Raw genomic sequence first — 14644 nt, 5'->3', positions numbered from 1 at the left:
TTTGATGCATATGTCTTATGATTATAAATGTATACGTTGTTGTAGATGTTGGCAACAGCACAATTTGTCATTATATAAATGGTTAGAATGCGGTACGTGTCTTTATTGGTATAACCAAATTTCTAGCGCTCTGGGGGGTCTAGCGTTTTAGCGCTCTGAGGGGTCTAGTGTTCTAACGCTCTGAGTCTCTAGCGCTCTGAGTGGTCTAGAGTTCTAGCGCTCTGAGTGGTCTTGTGTTCTAGCGCTCTGAGGAGTCTAACGTTCTAGCGCTCTGAGTGGTCTGTGTTCTAGCGCTCTGAGTGGTCTAGGTCTAGTGTTCTAGCGCGCTGAGGAGTCTAGCGTCTAGCTAGCGCTCTGAGTGGTTTAGTGTTCTAGCGCTCTGAGGAGTCTAGCGTTCTAGAGCTCTGAGGAGTCTAGCATTTTAGCGCTCTGAGGGGTCTAAAGTCTAGCACTCTGAGGTTTAGCTTCTAGCGCTCTGAGATCAAGAACGAATATACGTACCCGGCCTACTATACCTTGCGGCCGGGTACGAATTGGTCCCTATGTGTCGTAGTGGAGCACTGCCTCCGAAAATCACTCGGGCACAGTTTTCTATACTTTTTTTGTAAGTTTCCAATTATTTTAAGCGTATATATGCATTTACATATCATTTTTTCTAAAACAAACATAACTACCATTCTTGATATATACCGTACCGCTCACAAGACGTTAAATTCACAACTTGTGGACTTGCCGTATAAATTTCCTTCAGAAAGATCTTCATATGTATTTATGTAAAAAAATAATGATCGATGAGAATTTGATATTTTATATAGCTCAGTTCTATTTCGTAGTTGGTAAGCGACATCAAATAAGTACGATGAATTGCAAAGAAACGTTTGATAATGGTTTGTATAATCATTGCTTTACTCCATTAGCAGTAATAGGCACCAATTGTAGCTCTAAAGACGACACCATTTTCTGTCTAAAAGTCTTATTGCAGCTATGAGGAGTCTAGCTTTCGCTGCTGCGTTCTAGCGCTAACTAATTTTGACTCATTGGTAAACTTGCCACTAGTCCCTAGTATATCGAAATCTCCACTAACATTTGGTTTGATAATTTTGTCTCTGCGACATGTTTCAAATTAGAAGGAGATAGTCTAGTGTTAAAGTTCTGCCGAGAAAGTCTTTAAATCGTCTGGTAGTCAGTCTAATTTATCAATTAACGCGATCTCGCATAACTATCTTCAAATTAGCATCAATTGTCGAAAGTTTAATTCGATGTTCAATTTGTATTTTGTTTGGTCAATAGGGTAAAAATGTTTCATGATATTTAGCGATGTACTTGCATTTATCGGGTTAGAACGCGAAAGACGCTTAAAAGACACTTAAACACGTACTGTAGAAGGGAGACCACTCCAGTGTCCTTAAACATAAAGGAACATATATAAAGCAGATGTCGAGTGTCGAAGTCAATGTGTCGGTGAAGAAAAATAAATCCCATAGAATTGAAAAAAGGAGGAGACATAGTTTCAGCTGATAAAAAAATTATATATCTTATTTTATTAGTTCGTTTTGGCCTTGATACGTTAAAGACATGAAGACCTACGGGAAGAGGCGTCAAAAAGTTTAAGAGTGAATCATCCCTATCGACAGACACTGGCGTCAAGATGAGCAGAGGCACACAGGATCTCACGAATAAAACCGAAATAAATTACCCAGCCTGTGTTTAAAAAATGGGAATTTTATTACGCGATTTGGGAAGTTTCGTTTCCACCGATTAGATTTTACAACTGGTGACATTTTATTTTGACTTTATCTTTCGCGTGTCACCATTTCTAATGACACTCACCCTACAGGTGGGCTAGGTGAAAGGATGGCGGTCCTGTCGATCAATTTGTTGTGGATTATAAATGAGAAAAGAGTCTGCCAGGGCACGTTAGGGCGATGTATGTGTGTTCTTTATTTCATAGTACGTGTTCCCCTCCCGACCTTAACTTATCATTAATTTTGAGTAATTTACTCTTATGAACACATGCTTGACGATGTTGTCTTTTGACACTAGATAACAAGCTTTTGTCGATTTCATGTTTTCAAGCAAACGGAGAATTTCGCTTTATGAAATAATCTTGCGTGAATCGTCAGATACTTAACCGAGTGAGCAGTATCGATTTTTTTTTTCAAATTAACAATTATGTACAAAAGACAGCAAACAAAAAGTAAACAAACAAAAAACATACAAAGGAATGGTCGAAGATGACTGTCAAAGTGTCGAGCTATTATACTACGAAAGCATGCGCAACAAAAGTTTTCATGGTTATCAAAGTTTTATATGTTCATAGCAGAGAAAAATTACTTTTACAATTATATTTTTTTTTAATTTTTTTCTTGCTACAACATCAATTGAATTATATTATAAACTATAAGTTGATTTTCAGATAGTTCGATAATTATTGCAAAACATATAAATAAAATCTTTGATCTACTGAATCAGATTAACCAAGTTGTTATGAAACCACATAAAACAAAACTGCCCCCCCAACCCCTTCCACCAAATGCCTGTCCCCTATGTTTATCATTTCGGGAAATGAAACGAACATTACCGGGATCGTTAACGATGCCCTGGCGATAATATTTACTTAGAGGGATGTCTACATGACTGTTAGTCATTAATAGGTCAGACCGACCATCCATCCCCCTTTGTACGGGGATAAAAGATTGAAGTCCACCACATAAACGGTTTGCTATCGTCACAAACGATCAACTTTGGAACAAAACATGCATTTGATGTTCCCTTCAGAAGAGTTTAAAACATTATGACCCAAACAACGCAGTCTTTTATATTGTGACAATGCAGATAGCATATGGCAGAACGCAGAAAGGGAAAGGGCGTTTTAAGATAAAAACTAACAGCTTGGGATGCTGCATAAAATCAAAACCTAGAGCTAGTTAACATGCGGGGGAAACAAAACGAATGTCTGGGGAGATACGCCTTTGTAGAAGTAAGCCTCTCGTTATCATTTGCGATGGTCCATTTTCTAATCAAATCAAATGTTCATAGAATATCTGAGACTGGAAAACAAACTCAACGTGTATATGCATACCTTTCTCCGTTCTAATGGTTGTTTGTAGTACCGTTGTCATCCTGACTTAACTCTTGTCATAGATGAAATAGCTTATTATTTTTCAAAAATGTCAGATTTAATTTTTCGTTTTTGTTATTAAGTGACTCTAAGCATGGTGTTTACAAATTCGTACTTGTTAAAAACTCTATCAAGACTTAATCAATACCTTTGTCATCCAGATATCAAACTGATGGATCGAACAGCAAACAAAATGAATAAAACGCAATATACGCACCGTGCAATCTAGGAGAGGCGCGCGTCAATCACACAAGAAGTTGTGGCGTGGGCGAACTGCAGTATACGATGTCCGGTTCTGGAAACTATAAACCTTGGAGTTTTAAGTATGATCAATGAAAGGGAAACACATTTTGATTTATCTTAATACCCAAGCCATTTGTATACTGCTATGGTATGACAAATAAGTAACAATTAATAGTATAGTAATTGTAAATTCATCATATGTAGCATCTATGCTATATCATCACAATTGTACAACGCTACAAGTTTCAATAGCTCTTCATTTAAGAAGCGTTCTACTTGCATACTAACCGAGTCCAATCCTCAGCCGTTTTGGAGTGGGGACACGACCCCGAAAGTGTCTCTTTCTGATTTCGTGTCTGTGTCAGTACAATGTATTCTACAGTAATAAATACATATCCTTATTACTGAGATAAAATATTCTGTATCTGCTGTTAATAAGACATTAAGTCCAATCAACCAACAAAAACATTCTAGAAACAAACAAATATCAGTTTGTTTCATTTAGACAAGTTGAATGTTTCGTGTAGACTGTAGAATTAAGCTCGTCAGATTTGAAGGATTTGAGCGAGGGTATGAAGCTTTGTCGTATCGCTAGCCATCTACTAAATGATTTACTTAATGTCTTTATAAGTATAAGTCTAAGTACTCCAAGGTCAATTTGGGTTCAGGAGTCTATGCATCTTGTTCTGAAAGAGTGTATCTGAAGTAGTTAATAGATATTCGGGTTGAATATGATCTTCCTTCTGTCGCCGCCAGCAGCAGACGATTGGCCAATGTGAAGAAATTATAGCGGATTCTTACCTGCAGCCGACATTCATTTTTAAATCATCTTACTCCAAAATTGATAAAACGTATTACTCAGCTCGATGCCAGAATTTGATTCCATTCGCCAGGACAATCTCTTGGCGTCAAGAGCCAATTACAAAATGGTCGGCAAAATTCGTGTGAGGTGTGGTTGCGAAATTCTCGACACCATCATCATTGCTTATCAAGGGTTATAAACCAGTACCAAGAGTTACAAACCAGTACCAAGGGTTATAAACCTGTACCAAGAGTTACAAACCAGTACCAAGGGTTATAAACCAGTACCAAGAGTTACAAACCAGTACCAAGGGTTATAAACCTGTACCAAGAGTTACAAACCAGTACCAAGGGTTACAAACCAGTACCAAGGGTTAAAAACCAGTACCAAGGGTTATAAACCAGTACCAAGGGTTATAAACCAGTACCAAGGGTTACAAACCAGTGCCAATAGTTACAAACCAGTACCAATGGTTACAAATCAGTACCAAGGGTTACAAACCAGTACCAAGGGTTACAAACCAATACAAAGTGTTACAAACCAGTATCTTCAGCTCTGTTCAAGAGAAAACGAGAGGAGTATCGTTATTGAACACCTTGCTTTACCATTATACAATGGCAGCAAACTTGTATCGCCATATATAAGTTTTTGATTTTAGGGGAATTTAATGTGAATTAAATCACTTCTATATAGTTGTTTGTTGAAGGTTTCGTAGTATGGAAGGCGTTACTAATTACCTAGTTGAAGTGTCATACAAGGTGCTTTCCTTGACACTTTCATTTACCATTCAAATATTCATATAATATATTTGACATAGTTTTAAAATAATGTTTTCCCATAGAATTCATTTCTTACAGAGCTTCCCCAATCAATTAACAACTCGCTTCTTGACGAAAGAGAGAGCATTGTGAATCAAAACGTTCCGTAGCAGACGACAGTGGTAGGGTGTTGCTGGAGACGTTAAGCAAATTCCTTGTGACTCAAAGAAACATGTTTTTTATTGTGGCCTTTCCAAACATTTTATCAAATGATAGTTTAGATTAAGTAATCTTAAAAGTACACCATTCTGTAACATTTGATTTTGATATTGATGTTTTCCTGTTTCTTATCATTTTTTAAAGTTCCTCGTGTTTATTATAACCTGTTTATTCTACGGGACTCAAAGTAAAATTAGATCGAAATGATTTAGCCGGTCTCAAAGTGTATCAACCATTCATTGATCTTAACATAAAAAGTGGATATCTATGAAATCGATACCCCTGGAAACGTAGTCAATATTTCTTATGCAGCAACAGACATAGGACAATTTGGTATTGTAGTCTTAAAAATCCTCTGTGCGTTGCTTTCAGAAAAATTTGACTTTGGGTGAAAAACAATTAGTGACTTGTTTATTCCTAACTCTTGATTCATTTTTAAGTTGACAACTTTTCTTACTTACCGTACACAGGCCTGATTAGAACCAGAACAAATTTTGGGTAATCTAATCATGTGTTACCCTCCCAACTCTCCGACTCCCCATTGAAGTTGACAGCTTCTCCTCCCAAAGTCCTGAAGAGTTTTGGGTGAAAAATACTTAATTAACACAAGGTGAAAATCTGAGATTTATTGCCTAGATAAGGTCGGATTCAGGGAACCCAGTGCATCTACACCAGCTGACCGTGTCAAAGGTGTGATCTTCTTAACACAAGAAAGTCGGCCCTGATTATGTTAGGATATAAAATATGATCAGTAAGCACTGACTGAACTTTAGTGTAATGAGCTTAATCAGATAGAGCTTGATATCAAGTTATCCTTATGATAACAATTTATATGGTAAGCTGATGAATTTGCATTCATTACTTCATCAACGAACACAAATTCGCAACTCTACGAACTGTCGTCTGCTGCCTCCCTACCATCTATAACTCTGGATGACAGTTTGAATCCCATATAGAGAAGTTGTGAAGTAAAGTTTTTTTCTTCTGGTACTCCACTTTCCCTCACCTTCTAAACTTTACATGTCTTTAAATGACCATGGTTGGAATGCATATTAAACGAATTAAACGAAACCAAATGATGCTTATGATTAGCATCATCAGATCCATTAATTTAAATTAGCATCATCAGATCAACAAACATTAATTGGCATGATCAGATCAATTAACATCAATTAATGCCAATCAAAGGAAAACCATTTTTCCACATTAGGTTTCTTTATAGAGACGATACCCAGAATCAGATATAACATAAAACAAGATTTCGTTCTACTTTTATTTTTTTCTAAAATAACAAATATTGCTCTCGTCAAAAGTAATCAAAAATGCTTAAATTGTATAAAACTCCATTTTTTACACTCTTACAAACGTTTTCATTTCAATCAATCATCCATACTCTACGAAACATGTACACAGTCTCATACCAATGATATTATCTAAGGAGCACAATGAATTAAATAGATGTAATGGATGAACGTATTTGATTATGAGCTAATATACCTGAGCTAACACATGTGAACACACATTTGAACAAATGTACTGCATGCATTTGTATGAAGACACTTAATGGAACAAGAATGGATGGAGTCCACATGTATGAACTGATGCATTGTATGAACTTGTATGTATGAACAAACGCATATATTGTATGATCTTGCATAGGCATATTGACCACTTTAATTACCTTCTTTTAGCACTACCATCAGCTGAAGGTCAAATGAGAATTCCGTTTCAAATGCAAGGAATTCTTAGTCAAATGACAACAAACGACCAGACCACGAAACATCAAATATAAAATGTTTGGTGTGTAAAAAAGCAAAAGTTTTAAATAGGCCAAGTGCTGGTGTTAAGTCTGAATTGATTGGTCATTATATTAGTAAAGTCAATGCTGATTGGTTGATAAAGGAACATTACAGAAACGACATGGAATGTTTCCATAGTTACTATTGGATCTGGGACTATTGTGGACATGGTATAATACGAAAGTTAAAAACAATATTCTGATTGGTCAAAAATCAACCAATCGTTCATATTTAACAATAGCACTTGAAAGTTATCACAAATAAATACAAGTTAAAATAACAAAGAATTATTTTGATTCTAATGCTACTGATGTACAGACAACTGTTCTGGATCGAATGATCAATGAAATAAGATGAATCTGAATTTGTAAAGCATACAATGTACATGTATAAAACAATGAAGAACCGTTCTAGTCTAACATTAATCCATTGAATATTGTTCATATACTGATGGTTTCATTACTTTGATATGTAGCAGGGTTGGACTGGGTCGATCATCAGTGACCAGGTACCGTAGCTCAGTTGGTAGAGCACTCGGCAAGTGTTCGGAGGGTCCCGGGTTTGAATCCCGGTCTGGCCGCTACATTTTCTCCTCTCCTGTTACAGAAAAAGTTTTTTGAGTTGTTTTTGTTATTTTACTTAAACCTCAGTAATGAATAACATGCAGACATGCTACCCCAACCTACAACCTGTTTTTTTTTCAACAAATGCAGAACAAACAAATTTCTGTAGCTCATGGTAGGAATCTCAGTGTTTGTTACAAAAGTGAAAGAAAACTCATCTTTTCTTTTAGTTCCATCTGAAATTTCAAAATGAACTGCTCCATCTTTAGAAATGGACGAGTTCACTTCTATCCAAGGGGATAAAAGAGAATAGAAAAATATTCTTGCTGAACAAAGACATTAGGATGGACTAAACTCAGACTAGCAAGGTTCCTCAGTGATGCAAACTTTTCCTTCAGGATGGGTACAATAAATAAATCAAATCAGGAAATTATAACATTTGAAAATAGTTTGATGATATTAGAGTCGTGATTCAATGAGGCTGAGAAGAGATAATGATAATTACATCCTCATTAATAATGGTAATTAATATCATTTAGGTAATCCTCAGTGTAAAATAGTTTGTACCAATCATAAATAAGCTGCCTTATATCATTAAATGCAAACTAAAAAGTCTCAAAACTGGTGTGCAAAAACATGGTTTACTTTAGCACATATTTTTTGTATAAAATTCAAATAGTTATAAATACTGATATGCTCCGAAGACAAAATTCTTGAAAATGTATCTAAAATTGAAGTTTTCATGATTTTTTGAGTTATTGTATTAAATTCATTAAGCATTTGAAATGGTAAATGCTTTTATATATTGCCCTCATACATTAGAATCTTGCCATTTAGATCATATTACAGATTTGTATATCACCAAATTCAAATTTTCAGGAAAGAAAAATATAAAAATTCTTTTCTTTTTTCTTCTGATTCACAACACAACATTGTTTTTTAAGAAATACTATGGTTTCAAAATACTGTGACAATGCGGCTAAAGTATGATTTATTGATTAGTGCCACCTTCAGGTAATTGTGACATCACAAAAATCACATCAAGAAATTAAGTCAAAATCACAAGAAGGTGGCACTAATCGACGGTTAATCGTACTTCATGCACATTTTTTTGGTAACTTGAAATTGATGTATTACAAATTTTCAGATTCAGTACAGATAAAGTCTGTTGTTTTGTTACAAGATCACTTTTGCTTTGAGAGATATGAGGAGACTCGTTCTCCCATTCTTCGTTTGTAGCCTCGGTGAATATCCACCTCGTCTTTAAAGGCCAACAGGCCGAGTTGTGCATGAGACGCTTCGTTTAAGGCCTTGGACCGGATACAGCCCTGATACTGATCTGAACTAAGATTGGGGTCACACACTTTCTCATGCCACAGATGAAATATGCCTGGATCAGTTGCGCGAACCACAATGTATTCACTTCGTACATATTTCTTATATAAGGCGACATCTTCGCCTCCCCAGCCAGTTATATGCTCATCAAAACCTTTGATCTTCATGAAGTCTGATCGGAACTGACAAGTCATTCCGTAACCAAAGTCTCGCCAGAATCCGGTCTGTTTCGATATCATGAGTTGGTCCTTTTCAGGGGGGATAATTTGATCATGAAGTGAGTACACAACGTGTGGGTTATACAAACTGAACACAATAGGGTAATACACTCGTTTTCTCCGCTCCGTGTTCAGACGACATCGTTCTAGAAAGTCGACAGTGAACACAATGTCAACGTCACACATAAACAAAACCACATCTCCACCTTTCCAATCTAAAGCACCAATCTGTAGACCTCGACCTCGAGAAAACTTTTCATCCAAATTCACAACTTTTATGTTTTTAAAGTCAAATTGGGACTTGGTAGAGGCGACAATATTCTGGACTTGCTCAAGACCATCCTGACCAAAATAAACAATAGTTAAAAAGACTTTCTCGTCCTTCATGATACATGTCTCTGTAAAATGACGCATGAAGAGTTCGAATGAGTCTATCCGACCTTTCAGGGGTAAAATCATATTGATCCAGCTTTTTCTTGTGCTGATGGAATCCGATTTTACCGGAATCAAAGGTCCGAAAGGTCGCATCACTATGACCTTGGAATATTGACCACTTCCTGAGGTGTCTATGTTTCTGAAAAATAGCTCGTAATGTGTACCTGTGGTTGGTTCTGTTCGGAACACCCCCTCAATAAAATCACTAGCAGTGTATTTCCTAAGAGCAGTCAGACTCTTTTGCTTGTTTAACGCTGACACACCAAATGATATGACTTCTAAGAGATCTTTTTTCTTAAAACCTATAGGTTTCTCCACGACTCGTTTTCCTAGCCCTGGATCGACCATAAATATCCGATTGATAGTAAATCTATTGAAGGAGTACACTTCATACTCGGATTTCAATTCCACACCGTGTAGTATTTCGGCAGCTTGTAGATTTTGCTTCATAAAATTTGCAAAATCTGTGCCGTTGGCAGTTGCAAATGATATATTTCGAACTGTTTCATTTTCTCCTTCAAGAATATGCACCCGTTTCGTTAAATTTTGATTTTGCCATCGTTCCTCCACCAGGGAGGCTTTTAAGGATTGTATTCGAGCTTCAAGTTCTTCAACTTTGGCCTGGTGGCGTTTCTCGTTTTCTTCAATGACGGCACTGAAGAGTTCGCGTGTCTTGATGGTCTGTTGCTGAGACCGGTCTCTCGAGTCTACTTGAGAGTCTATGTAGAGGCCACATTTGGCGATGAATAACATCGTCATGGCCGACAACGTAAATAGTAAAATGAGAACACGTGGCATCATCTTCATCTTGGCTAATCTGCATCAGCTCAGCGTTAAATATATGGTCATCCTGCTCTTCCATTATACTACCTGGCCAAGCCTGTAAGCACATAAAAGGGGAGATTAGTCAGTATATAAAGGGAGATAAGTCAGTAAAGGGAGATAACTGGAGTGCCTACAGGAAGATAAGCCTTAAGTTCACTGATAGAGATCAGAAGTACACAAACAATTTTAAAAGATTGTAGATATTTTCAACAATCCATGATTTTTTTAAGAATCACTACATAAAATTTAGATTAATACATCATTAACTGCAGAATTCAAATCAACTTTTACAGAAGGCTACACAATAACTGTTAATAAATATAATAAGGTCAAAATTAAATCAAAGAGTCAAGAAATGATGATGAACCCTAAATATGAATAAGATAAATGAATACATCACTTTGGTCAAATACCAAATTAATAATATATTTGAATACACATCTGTCTGAAAATCATCAGTAATATACATGTACATTTTGAGTGATAACTGTTCAAATCATGATTGAGAAGACAATATATTTCTGATTTATCAAAAGTTATTACACATTTACAAATACTAGCTGAGCAAACATGCAACTTTCACATTTTCATTTTTCTCTGTAATAAACACACATTCCTACCAAGAACACTAAATCACCCTGAATATGTAACATGTTCTGTGAACATTAACCAAACCCTATCTACAGAACGATTAGAATTGTATTTATCTCCCTTGTCTGTCCCTTTTGTCTTGTAAACAAACAAATACAATCACCCATCTTGAACACTTTGGTGTTTAAATACGAGGGACTGAAGGTCAGCATAGGTGTGACGGAGGTCGTAGGTCACACCGCCCTCGGAAGGGTTGGTTTGTTTACATCAAATGAAGATGGATCTGGTTTGTTGCACACACCTGAGATAAGCCTATCTATACAAATCAACCCATTACAACTGCAATACTTTTGTGTGGTTCCTGTTTGAAATGCCATGGGATTGCCGTCGTACTAAATCTAAGAGTACATGTTGTTGCACAATGTACCTACTGTGTGGGCGAATTAAATCTTCTAAGCTATTTCAAAACTATTTAATTAAATACAAATAAAAATCTCTTTATATCAAGTAATCACACTCGGTTTTTGTTTTATCTATTGTTATAGAGAATCTTGAATTTTTGTCAGGATTAAAACTTTTCGATAAGTCACATTCACATGTTTCTATAATTCCATAATTTATAAATTCTTTGGGTACATGTTTATCTAACAAAATCATGTAGTTAATCTCTCATTAGATGCAACAAAATCATTTCTTAGCTTTTAAAAATTATCAACTTCTGTTTTAATTGCTACAAAATGAGAACCAATCCCTCATATCATATTACAAAATTTCTACTTACATTGGTTTAAAGAGTGACTCCCTCATTTGTGTAATATCTAATCCTAAGTTGACCTGTGTAAACATTGACTTGTATCCTTATAGCATGGGGAAAATGTGAGTGGTCGGATATTAGAACTTCAGAGATACAAAATTTGCCTAGTAAGTATATGGGAAGTGAAATAATACACAGTGTTACAGTCAGTATCATACGTCACAGCACATCACTAAGCAAAAAGCGCTTTTTGAAACTAAAATTCAAAATATCTTTTTACACAATATGCCGTCTACAGACAGTATCTATAGCATAAGATCTGTTATCGCCTTTAACAGTGTAAAAGTGAAGAATCTTTGTTAACAGCTTTGCTATAACCATTTGATTGTTTAAAACAACAGGAAATATGATCGACCTCTGACCTTTGCATAATCTGCATATAGAGCACTTCACTTTGTGCATGGGTAATTTTAATATTACAACATCTGATCACATACCAGGATAGACCTTTGACCTATAGAGGTCAAAGTCACAATGCATTTGATCTATAGAGGTAAAAATCACAATACTTTTGACCTAGAGGTCAAATTCACAATTCAATTGACGTTCACAATATTTTAATTTATTTAGGTTCTTCTTATTCAAAGTGTACAGCAGTCCATATTGAAATTCAAGGGGTGAATCAGATTCAAGTAATGAATACATAAAAATTTCATCAAAATGTCTTAAATTTTTTTGAGGAATGTCCTAAAACAAATGTGATAATAAGTCAAAGTACTTAATAACAGAAGATCTAAAGTAACTTCATTACATGGGGATAAATTGGAGTTTTCCGCCATCTATAAGTATTCAGTTTCAGCCAGTATAAATAATTGTGCGTGCTAATGTCCACACATGCCTACTAGCATCTTCTGATATACTCTGATGATGATAATGGTATAGAGATGCACAGGAAATGCATTCTCAATGATAATGTGGCAATGGTACTTGGTACCTTGCAATTCGAGCCAGAATTACAAATTGTACAGAGAATCTTGGCGAGCAGACGACAGTAAAGGGACTCACGTAATCATTAAGGAGCATTATATAGATGTGTATAGCTAATGTGTAGGGATGAAAAAACACAAGATTCACCACAGAAAAATCACAAACACAGCTGAACATAGTTCGGTTGTCTTACAAGTTCTTAGGGTGTTGTTTTTTTCAAAATTTGGAATTTGTCATATGTCTTTTCACTTCTCTTCATTGTAATAAGATTCACCAGAAAAAAACCCAAAAAGTACAGCTGAACATAAGGTTATCTTACGAGTTTTTTGGGTGGCTTTCTTTTCAATATAGAATTTATTTTATACATTTTCATTCGTTTTCATTTTCAGTTCAGATTTTTTGCCTATTATTTTGCATGTAACACAATAGCCTTGTTCCTTTACACTGCCGTATGACCTAAGTCAGACTGGTAGCAGATGCACATGGTGCGTTGGATACAATGACACACATTACATCGGATGCACACTGATGTACATATACATTTATAGTTTCTTGTGTGGTCCATGGGGTAATCTAAAACTCCTCGGTAATTCTCTCATTGGCTTTATTGCTTTTAGATTGCAATGTCTTTTTGGTCAGAGCAGTGCATGTTCAAGTGTAAACAAATCTGTAAAAAAAAATTGAGGAAAAAAAAAATGTGTGTATTATTAAAATGTGCAGCTGTGCAGTCACACTTGGTGCTTATCTCTCCCTTTTAATATCAAATATTTTTCTCATGGTAAATGTTTAATATAAGGAATTTCATTCATGAAAATTTTACAAACTGTAGTAATATCAATATAAATCCTATAGCTAAAAGCAATTCCTACAGTCATATAAAGAGATATAAAGACTCTTTTTTCGTTTGATTGATAACCGGAGTACGTATTAAGCAGTTATTTTGTCAGCATGTGAGGTCATACTGTTTTAAAACCACTGTCTGCCAAAACCATTACATCAAATTCTGTATTTGCATATTATGGAGTTATCTTCCCCTGTGGGTTGGTATTAATTGTATTATCATGTGTTTGTGAGCGTAACATCATATTTTTCAGAGAAAATGACATGAATTTTGCTCACAACATAACGACTTTCCACAATTGATACCTACCCACAAGGGAGAGAACTCTGTTTTATAAGAAGACTGAATTCAATCCTTATAGATAACTTCACCTGAACCTAGCGCATTCCACATTGGCGATGTGAGAACTACAGCAGGCTCAATGTTGTGTGTATTGATGGGAAAATCTTCTGTTTGTTTGTATTATCAAATGAAATATACATTTTTATCACTGTATCTAAAATATCTGTTAAAGTTCAACATGCTTGTCAAATGTTTTCTATTTATATCATAACCGTTTAGAGAAAACCAAAACACTGAATTTTGATGATCATATGACTTTTGAACTCCTGAAACAATTGAAATGACATCTCTTTGGATGAATCAACAATAACATACACCTGTCATTATTACAAATTCAAAATTCACATTTGTACATTTTTTTTACGTTGTAAACAAAGCGCATTTAAAAACTACTTACTGTATATGAATGGTTTTTTTTTTTGTAAGCAAAGGGCATTTAAAACTATCTAGATACAAAATATGTTAATTAATGCATAAGCCCAAATGACTGCTGAAATATTGCATCAAACTGACATTTCTTTACATGTTAATGACCCTGGCTGTTTAAAGGATATAAAACAAACACTACCAGATTACCTCCCCTTAGTTTTGAAGATCTTATTGATGGAGCAGTCTCCTTGGAAAATGGGGCTACGATAGCCTGGCCGAGTAGTTAAAATGTCCCGATTAATTACCATAAGCCCTCCACCTCTGAGCTACCAGTTTGAATACCATATGGAACAGTTGCGAGGCACTAACCGCTAGTTGGTGGTTTTTCTCCCGGTAATCCGACTTTCCTCCACCAACACACCTGGCATGTACTTAAATTACA

The 14644-nt window shown here is 35.6% G+C and overlaps 1 protein-coding gene across 9 annotated transcripts in view; it reads right to left on the bottom strand.

The window, feature by feature from the left end:
* Nucleotides 1-7671: 7671 nt before the first annotated feature.
* LOC138323891 (chondroitin sulfate N-acetylgalactosaminyltransferase 1-like) overlaps nt 7672-14644 on the bottom strand; it is a 57009-nt gene continuing 50036 nt past the window's right edge. For 7 of the 9 annotated variants that reach the window (XM_069268806.1, XM_069268808.1, XM_069268805.1 and 4 more), the window contains one exon: nt 7672-10373. In XM_069268806.1, coding sequence (XP_069124907.1) covers nt 8690-10300 — 1611 coding nt within the window. In that variant the 5' untranslated portion in view covers nt 10301-10373 and the 3' untranslated portion in view covers nt 7672-8689. Of the gene's footprint in view, nt 10374-10938; nt 10960-11690; nt 11924-14644 lie in introns of those variants that run through there. The other 2 variants (XM_069268807.1, XM_069268814.1) reach the window with 2 other exon arrangements.

The sequence above is a fragment of the Argopecten irradians genome, chromosome 5 (genome assembly GCF_041381155.1).
Source record: "Argopecten irradians isolate NY chromosome 5, Ai_NY, whole genome shotgun sequence".
NCBI classification, from domain to species: Eukaryota; Metazoa; Mollusca; class Bivalvia; order Pectinida; family Pectinidae; genus Argopecten; species Argopecten irradians.
This window is presented reverse-complemented; position numbering and strand designations above follow the sequence as displayed.